At 44.2% G+C, this 9,730-nt stretch overlaps 1 protein-coding gene across 1 annotated transcript in view; it reads right to left on the reverse strand.

The window, feature by feature from the left end:
• MRPS27 (mitochondrial ribosomal protein S27) overlaps positions 1–9,730 on the reverse strand; it is a 59,446-nt gene that overhangs the window by 47,907 nt on the left and 1,809 nt on the right. The window contains exons 2-3 of the mRNA XM_081212519.1: positions 8,411–8,488; positions 1,486–1,556 (exon numbers count right to left, since the gene is read on the reverse strand). Coding sequence (XP_081068645.1) covers positions 1,486–1,556; positions 8,411–8,488 — 149 coding nt within the window. The remainder of the gene's footprint in view (positions 1–1,485; positions 1,557–8,410; positions 8,489–9,730) is intronic.

Raw genomic sequence — 9,730 nt, forward strand, 5'->3', positions numbered from 1 at the left:
GGGAATGTCATCAGGGGTTTTGGGATCCCACTGATGACACACTACTTTATCTCTCAATGCCATGTGAATCAGGAGAGGCGGTTGAGATGCTGGGCTGCTGCCTTGAGGTGGTAATGGGCAGAGTGTGGGCCATTAAACTGAAACTGAATGTAGACAAGCTGGAGGTGCTGAGTGTTGTGGGCTTTAGGGTCCAGGAAGTGAGCAGACAACCTTTTCTTGACAGGATGTACTCCCCTGGAGTGAACAGGTCCATAGTTTGAGTTGGGGGTGCACCTTGAACCAAAAATTGTCTTTTCATCTGACCTCATCATTGTATAGATTTCAAAAACAGGTCAAGATGCACATTTTTGTCCAGGCCTTTGTGGGTGGAGGACGAGACCAGAATACCCTTCCCATTTCAGTGCTGTAGTTATTTCCAACTGATTCTTTAATCTGTGGTCTTGTAATGTTTATGCAAAACAGTTTATTTGAATTGAGCAACATGTAACCCTCTCTGGGACCATAGGCCCCAAATCTGCGGGGCTAAGCAAAGCTCAGCCCTGCCAAAGTATGCAGGGACAGGGCTGAGCCCCCCGCAATCTTGAGGGGCAGGGCCCCACCAGGCCTCCCTGCAGTGGCAGAGGGCCACCCCAGGGCCTGCAGCCTCCACCCAACATTACATGTGTGATGTCACAAACACGTGGCAAGTCCCCCCCCCCATAATGTCACATGGAACTTGGCATCTCTGTCTGGGACTGTGTGGTGAAGGGTGGGCTGTATACGACTTCAAATAAAAAAATGTAACCCACCAGAGGCTGGGATTGAAAGACAGGAAATGGAATATTGTATCAGGCTACTAGTTTGATAAGCTATTAGTTGTATAATGCCCAGAACACTTTAATATGAATACAAATAATTAATAACCATCAAGTGTCCTCATGTTTCCACATCTGGACACTACAAGAACATCTGGCCTAGTACGGCTACAATGTTCTTTTCCAGGCAGTCTTATCTTTCTTTCTTTTTCAAAATCCAATTTAGTTGATTGCCTTGATGCTATATTGACATGCATGACCTCCACATGCCAGCAATACTTTATTGACACTTTAGAACTTGGAATCTTATCTCTAGGCCTGGGGGAGTTAAGAAGTAGAGCTTGTACTACAAAGCATTAGCGTTATAGCCAAAGAAGGTCAGCTCAATAGTGAGACAAATAATGTAGATTAAAAAGTAATAACAAAGCTTGAGAAGAGAGATTAGAAAGAAGGCACATCACACCAAGGCAAATCATCTCAACTCATCTCAGGGCTTTAAATGACTATCATTGTGCCCTCAGCACAATACTAACTCAGTAACTTTAGATCACAGTATAGCATATGCAGCAAAAAATATTTCAGTTCAAGATCTCCTGGAAGAAAAGAGGTTATATCTGACTAGGGGCTTTCTAGCGAGGGTTGGGGGTATTGTGGCTTTCATCTTTGGCCAAACTTGAGTGTGTATTCTTACCCGGGATACAGTTAAGGAGCTGACAGGAAGCTTTCTTTCATAGGTTCTGTCCATCAGAGTGGCTAGTTCAACTGTAGAAAGAAAATAAAAATCTTCAATTATCACTAATCATTTCTGAGAAGGAAAAAAAACCCAAAGAAGTATAAGCAAAGTTACTCAGCGATCTGCACTAAAAGACAGATAAAAGCATTTAATGTAAGCCTCCATTTTTAAATATCAGCCATGGAAATGTAATAACTTCTCCTCACTCCAGCCATAGGATTGGCTGCTAGCCTACTCATCAAAAGTTAGCACTGCCTTCTCAGGTAACAGTGGAAATGGAAGCTAGCCTTTCTTCCTACAACCATAGCTCTATGCCAGGCTTTCTCAAACTTGGGTCTCCAGCTGTTTGTGGACTACAGTTCCCATCATCCCTGACCACTGGTCCTGCTAGCTAGGAATGATGGGAGTTGTAGTCCAAGAACAGTTAGAAACCCATGTCTGGGAAACCTTGCTATAGAAACACAGCATAAAGCTGCATAAACTAGAACTATGGCTTTTGAATTGGACACAGACTTGAAATATGTATGTTCCTAAATTATCAGAATGAAAACTGAATCTGCACAATTTATTCCAGATGTAGACTTCTGATTTTCTATTTCTGAACTTTCAAACCCCTTGGGCAAATGCTGTTGAACTACCACTCTCATAATCTCATAAGCCATTCTTGCTGGGGCTGATGGGCTTTGTAGTTCAGCAACATCAGGAGGGCTAAAGGCTCTCACACCTCCCACACAGTAAGCCCTACTAGAGCAGGGATGGGCAACCTGTGGTCTTCTGGATGATATTGGACTCCAGTTTCCATCAACCCCAGCCAGCATGGCCAATGGTCAGGGATGATGGGAGTTATGGTCCAGCAACATCAGGAGAGTAACAGGTTCCCCACCCCTGCAATACAGCTTCGTCATGCTAATCATTGGTGCACAAGACTCTTTCTTTGGTAGAATCATAGATAATCTGGTCCAACCCCCTTCAGTGCAGCAATCTCAGCTAAAGCATCCATGACAAATGACTGTCCAAGCTCTGCTTAATAGCCTCCAAGGAAGAAGAGTCCACAACCTCCCAAGGGAGATAATGCCACTGCCAAACAGCTCAAAAGTTTTTCCTGATGTAGTCTGATGTCTTCACAAAGTACTTGGAAATCTTTGCCAGAGCTTTTGCTCCAGTATAAAGCATGCTCTGCTGACACACATTCATCAGCCCCATCGTGAAATGCTTCAAAAACAGGTAGTAGAAATCAGGTTAACTGAACAGAGTAGCAGTTCTGCCAGCAAAGCTTCAATTACTGTTTCACTACTGGGAAAGAAATGAATAATTCATTTTGCATTTGCCTCTTTTATACACTTGCAGCATTCCTGCAAAAAAGATAGGACTTTCCCTTGATTCATCGTATGTACTCTGTGCAGCTTGTTATTTAATATTTTAAACTCTAGTTGTCATTTAGTCAAATTGAGTCTCATGTGTCAGACAACAACAACAACAACAACAATAATAATTTTATTATTTATACCCTGCCCATCTGGCTGGTTTTCCCAGAGAAGGCCCTCTGCCTGGTTCCCTGTAGCCTTGCTTCTTGCAGTGAGAGAACCAGCAGAAGACCCTCAGAGGAGGACCTCAGTGTCCAGGCTGAACAATGGGGCAGGAAATGCTCCTTCAGGTATACTGGGCTGAGGGCCTTTTGGGGCTTTAAAGGTCAGCATCAAAACTTTGAATTGTGCTCAGAAGTACACTGGAAGCCAGTAAAGATCCTTTAGGGCCTGTGTTATATGGTCCCGGCAGCCACTCCCAGTCACTAGTCTAACTGCTGCATTCCGGATTAGTTGTAGTTTCCAGGTCACCTTCAAAGGTAGCCCCACATAGAGTGCATTGCACAGCAATGCACTCTACGTGGGGTGTATGTACCACTCTGGTGAGACAGTCTGCAGGCAGGTATGGTCTCAACCGGCGTACCAGATGGAGCTGGTAGACAGCTGTCCTGGACACAGAATTGACCTGCACCTCCATGGACAGCTGAGTCCAAAATGACTCCCAGGCTGCATACCTGGTCCTTCAGGAGCACAATCACCTCATTCAGGACCAGGGAGTCCCCCATACCTGCCTGCTCCCTGTCCTCCCAAAACAGTATTTCTGTCTTGTCAGGATTTAACCTCAATCTGTTAACCACCATCCATCCTCCAGACACTCACACAGGACCTTTATTGCCTTCACTGGTTCAGATTTGAAGGAGAGGTAGAGCTGGTTATCATCTCCATACTGGTGAATGCCCAACCCCCTGATGATCTCTCCCAGCAGCTTCATATAGATGTTAAAAAGCATGGGGGAGAGGATGGAGCCCTGAGGCACCCCACGTGAGAGCCCAGGGGTCTGAACACTCATCCCCCCCAACACCACTTTCTGAACAGGAAGGAAGGAGTGTAACCACTGTATAACAGTGACCCCAGCTCCCAGCTCCTCTAGGCGGTTCAGAAGGATGTCATGATCAATGGTGTCAAAGGCCGTTGACAGATCCAGCAGGACCAGGAAACAGTTTTCACCTTGGTCCCTGGCCCGCAGAGATCATTGACCAGTGTGACCAAGACAGTTTCAGTCCCATGACGAGGCCTGAATCCCGATTGGAAGGGATCCAAATGGTCCGCATCCTCCAGGCTGGAGTTGTTCAGCGACCACCCGCTCAATCACCTTGCCCAAGAATGGAAGATTTGAGACTGGACGACACTTGGCCACATTGGTTAAGCGTCTGTTCCCAATATGAGCAAGACTATTCTAATCAGATGGTAAGTGGCAAACTCTTAATTTAGCTGGATCAGTTCTTTATCAGTATAGCAAGATTACAGATGCCCTGGGTACAGAAGGCAAATAGTATTTCCTTTAAGGCGCTGTTTTTCTCAAACTTGGGTCCCCAACTGTTGTTGGACTACAACTCCCATCATCCTAAGCTAGCAGGACCAGTAGTCAGGAATGATGGGAGTTATAGTCCAACAAGTTTGATAAACACTGTTTTAAGGGCTAGGGAGAAAAACTTACTAAAAAGAGACTTCGGGCACCTCTGGGTTGAACAGTTATTGGCTAGTTTCCAATCTCCCCTTTTCAGTGTGGGTTGTTACTCAGGAGAAAATTGTCAATCTTTGTCTGATGTCTATATTACCTATGGTGTACAAAAGATATATATTGTCCTTCTACAAAGCCCAAATTACTGAAAGTGGTATGGAAATCTCCTGAATCAGCCAAAGAAAATCATAATTAATTCTAAATTCAGAGTGACATCCATCCAACAACTAAGCATAACCTTCCAAAATAATGAGATCTAAGATTGCCTATTGATGAAATTTGCTTTACCACTGTCTGTAGAGATTAAAATTCCCAGTCCCTATAAATGGGTGACTCAAGGGACTTGTAACTAGGAATAAAGCTTTTCAACTCCCAAAACTGCTGGTTCAAATCTGGCTCAGGTCAGCACCAATCAATGGAAGGTTATTGTATAATAGCTGCTTGGTATCCTCTTTGAAATAAATCAGTGGTCTCAAGTTTAGTTTCTAATGGACAGGAAGAAAAACCACTAGCACAAAGAGGTACTGTAGATTGCAGGCAGTCTCCTTAAGGATGTCGGTACTCTCATATGGCATTCAGTATTTCAATATGTCAGTATCCTCATATGGCATTCAAAAAACCACTGTTAAGCAGTAAATTTCTCCTGCGGTTTAGACAAATAATGGGATTTTCATAAGTCACGTCCGAGGCCTCGTGCGACCTTCGATGCAACTTCTGGTTTTCTACCAGATGTTACGTTGGAGGCTTCGCAAGGCCCTGCATGTTGCCTGGGAGGCTAGCACCCACACAAAAAATAAATCTGTGGGCCCCTTAGAGTTGGCACCAGTGCTTGGCAAAGGGGCACAGCCCTCATCCCATTAAGAAGTAAAGAAGAACCCTGCTGGAACAGACAAAATGGCCTATCTAGCCCAGCATCCCATTTCCCATAGTGGCCAACCAAATGCCTACAGGAACACAAAACGTAAGGGCAACAGACACCTCCCTTTGTCGCCCCCCTTCTACCTGTATGCTGCATCAGCATCTGATTCTGGAGAAAGCATATAACTAGTAGCTGTTGACAGCCAATGGCCCATCTAATAAAGCATCCTTTCTTCACAGTGGCCAACCAGATGTCTATGAGGAGCTCAAAAGCAAGACCTGAGCTCAAAAGCACTCTCCCCTCTTGCAGTTTCCTGCAACTGGCATTCAGAAGCCTCTCACCATGAAAGCAGAACATAGCCATGGTGGTCAGTAGCGACAAATAGCCTTATCCTCCATAAATGTGTCTAATTCTCTTTTAAAGCCATCCACATTGGCAACTATATCCTTGTGTCTGTGAAAAACTATTTCCTCCCCCCCCCCATCCTGACTCTCCCTCCATTCAGTTTCACTGGATGACCCCAGGGTCTGATACAGTGGACGCTCGGGTCGCGAACATGATCCATGCGAGAAACACGTTCACAACCCATGGAGTTCACAACCCGCAGCATCTCGTCTGCGCACGTGTGGGTCGTGATTCGGTGCTTCTGCGCATGCGCCAAAACCCGGAAGTAACCCGTTCCGGTCATTCCGGGTTTGGTGCGGTGCGCAACCCGAAATCACACAACCTGAAGCGTCTGTAACCCAAGGTATGACTGTATTATGAAGGAGGGAGAAAAACCTCTTTTTCTCCACTTTTTCCACATCGTGCATTAATTTCATGAAGCTTGCTTTATTCACTTGAAAGCATTTATAAACTGCTTAATATTTTTAAAACCTCTAAACATTGTACAACGTAAGAACAATAAAAAAATCAAAACAAAGAAACACAACATAAAACTTGTAAAACAGTAATGTAAAGCTTTATAAAATCAGGAATTCAAACAATTTTTTTAAAAAAACAAGGTCCTAACTTAAGGATCAGGGAAACCTTGGGCAAAAAAGTGTGTCTTTACGAGTTTCCATCCCCACCCTTCAATACTTGCATTTTTCTTTTTTATTAGACTAAAAAACCTCAAACATTTCAATCTTTCATAGCCTAAGAATTGTTCTAGCCTTTTGTTTGTCCATTTCTGCATCTTTTTTCTGCACATTCCATCCCCTTTGTCGACACCGAGCCCTGGAACAATCCCATGATTAATGCTTGCATTCTTTCCCTTTTCGAAATTAATCAACCTGCTGTGTAATCACAAAGGTGTTTCAGAACCACAACCCATTTTAATATTCTTTTTAAAAGAGTGGTGAAATCCAGGCTTTAACTGCTATGTCTGTGAACAATAGAGCCTTTAAATGGTGCTAAGGGAAGATTCATCCATACCATGGCACTTCATGCGTGACTCCCCCACCCACCCACAGGAGAAAATGCAGAGCAGCTCCTGAAAATGGGGAGCCCCAGCAACATCCACACTTGTGTACATCACACAGCACCAACATTTCCCTCTTACAGGGAGATTATCTCCATCATGTGCAATTGTAATGCTTCCCTGAGTGACCATTGTTGCAAAACTAATGCATCCCTTGATTGAGAGTTGCCATCATCTGCAAAGACAGCACTGCCATCTTGTGATCAAATAACAGACAATGCAAGATTGCTGTTTGCAAACTGAAAAGCCCAGATTTTTTCAACCAAATACAGACAGTAATTGTTACATTCCACATCCAATTATTCATCCCAGTCTCTATTTCTTTGACCTTCTGTCCATTCAGAATCCTGACTTGGCAGCTTGCCTCCTAGGATTTCTGCCCATTTTTCCTTCAAAGTTAGATGGTCAGCTATTTCTTCCTGCCTAAATCATTGCTTAATGGATCATCTTTTAGCATTAATCCTGTGGGATTTGACTGTCCAGTATCACAAAGTTGTGTTTGCCTACCCCTGCAGGGCAGAGCCATTGATGAGGAGCTGGGATGTCATGATAGAACCATGGGGAAAGTTATGTTACATGGAGAAAAAACTTGCCATAGAAACGCCATTTGCAATAGCAGCCCCTGTTCTGCTTTGAAAGGCTCTTGGATTCTGCTACCACAAAGACCACATCTACATTGTACATTTAAAGCAGATTCAAACCACTTTAAACAGCCTGTGAACTTAAGGGTCCTGAGAGTTGTTAGGAGACCCCTAGTCCCCTTACAGAGTTACCATTCCCAGAGTTTTTTAACAATCAATCCCTCTTCCAAAGGAACTCTGGGAATGGTAACTGTGAGCGGAATAGGGGTCTCCTCTCAGCACCCTGAACACACTTTCCCTGGGGGAAGCCATGCCTCCTGAAAGATATATGATACTGCTTTAAACATATAGTGCAGATAGAGCCTCGGGTTAACGTAACTTCTATTCCAGAATTTAATGTCTGGACAGTTCTCCACTTCTTTCTCACATACCTCACCCTCAACAACTCAGGTGTATTGCTCTGGGAACACCTAGTGAAGACCACTAACGAATGTGAATTTACAGGGCCTTTTTGGCGGCCCATAGCAACATTTGACACCACGCTCCCACCTCAGCCCTCACACTGCCTTGCCAAAGCCAGTGAAGTGAGGTGCTAGGCTTTGGGAAGGAGGCATGAGGGATCTGACAGTGCCCTAGAGTCCTCCCACCTTCTTCCCAAAGCCTAGTTAGCACTTTCCGATATTTAGGACCCTGCCAGAGCCAGGTGCTTCCTTCCCAAAGTCCAGCACCTCTCTTATCTGGCTTTGGGAAGGCAGCATGAGGGCTGGGGAGCAGTCAAATTTTGGCTTTGCTGCCCCCAACTCGCACGACAAGGCAGTGTGTGACCTGCAGATTCTGTGTCAAAGTACTCTTGCAGCCCACTTGGTATGAACAGTTGGACTGCCCTGATTTAGACAATAGTTCATCATTATTGTAGACTCCAAAGTATTTCCTTACCCAGGCTCTGCTGATCTTTTTCTCTTTGTTCCCATGTTGAACTGTCCACATATGCTGCTGAAAGAATACATCTTCTACCTAATAAAAAAAAGAGTCAATAGCAATATATAAGCACTATCATTTAGAAAGGTTTCAATTTCTCTAAATGCACATTTTATTAGTCACCTTCTTTTTTAAACATTCAGTTCTCTAAATTAAATGCAATAAATTGCCATCATGCTTTGGAATCCAAACACTGTAGAACTGAGAACTCTGATCTCCCTGTCAGCTTTACTGAATATGGCTTTAGGGGGTGTCCTGCCACTACATCATAAATCAGACCTCCATAAAACACAGGCTGATCTTATAATTCATTGCATATTGCCTTGTTATTAACAGGAGTACATAAACATGATTCCCCATCTAAAAGGTGCTGATTAAAAGGTGAAATGATAGTTCCTTTCAAGTAATGCAAAAGTGGAATCTGAAATCCATATGCCTACAGTTAATGCAAAATCTTTGTACTGCCAAGATTACAGTATTTATTCCAGCATTCCAAGTGAATGCTAGATTTCAAACAATATGGGGGATAATTATGAACCCTGACAAACCCCACAAGGAAGCCTTCACGGGGCCAGAGCACTCCCTAAGCATCACCCGCTGGAAATGACCATCCAATTAGGAGTGGAACCACCACGAAGCTGTGCCACCTACCCCTTCTGGACAACATACCACAGTAGATGATACTGAAAGCTGCTGAGAGGTTGAGAATTAACAAAGACACATTCCCCCCCCCCCCTCAACATAGGTTACCATATAGGGTGACCAAAGTAGTTTCGGTGTCAAAACCGTGTCTAAACCCCAACTGAAATGGGTCTAAAATCAGTTTCCTCCAAGAGTGTCTGGATCTAGTCTGTGACCAGGTCATGCTCAAGAACCCTTCCCAAATAGGAGAGGTTGACAACTGGCTGGTAGTTACTTAGCTTTTCTGAATCCAGGGACGGTTTCTTGAAGAGTAGTTTTACCACTGCCTCCTTCAAACAGGCAGGGACCACCCCCTCTTGCAAGGAAGCATTAATCAGCTCCTGGCCCATCAAGTTGTCTCCCTCCCTGCTAGTTTTTCACAGCCAATAGAGAGGGGGCTGTCTAGCCTTGGTGGGGTTGAAGAAGCCTACAGTTGCCCCACACCCTTAAACCACCCGATTAAAAAATGGTCTAGGTGTATATTTTAGGATCATAGAGTAGGAAGTATGCTGCCTTCAGAAATAAATCTAGCGCTGGACAATGTCCTTGCTCACTTGGTCCTCTTTAGTGTGCAAGAGGGTCAGACTAATGCAAAGG

Source organism: Podarcis bocagei, assembly GCF_964188305.1.
Source record: "Podarcis bocagei genome assembly, chromosome: 11".
Taxonomy (NCBI): Eukaryota; Metazoa; Chordata; class Lepidosauria; order Squamata; family Lacertidae; genus Podarcis; species Podarcis bocagei.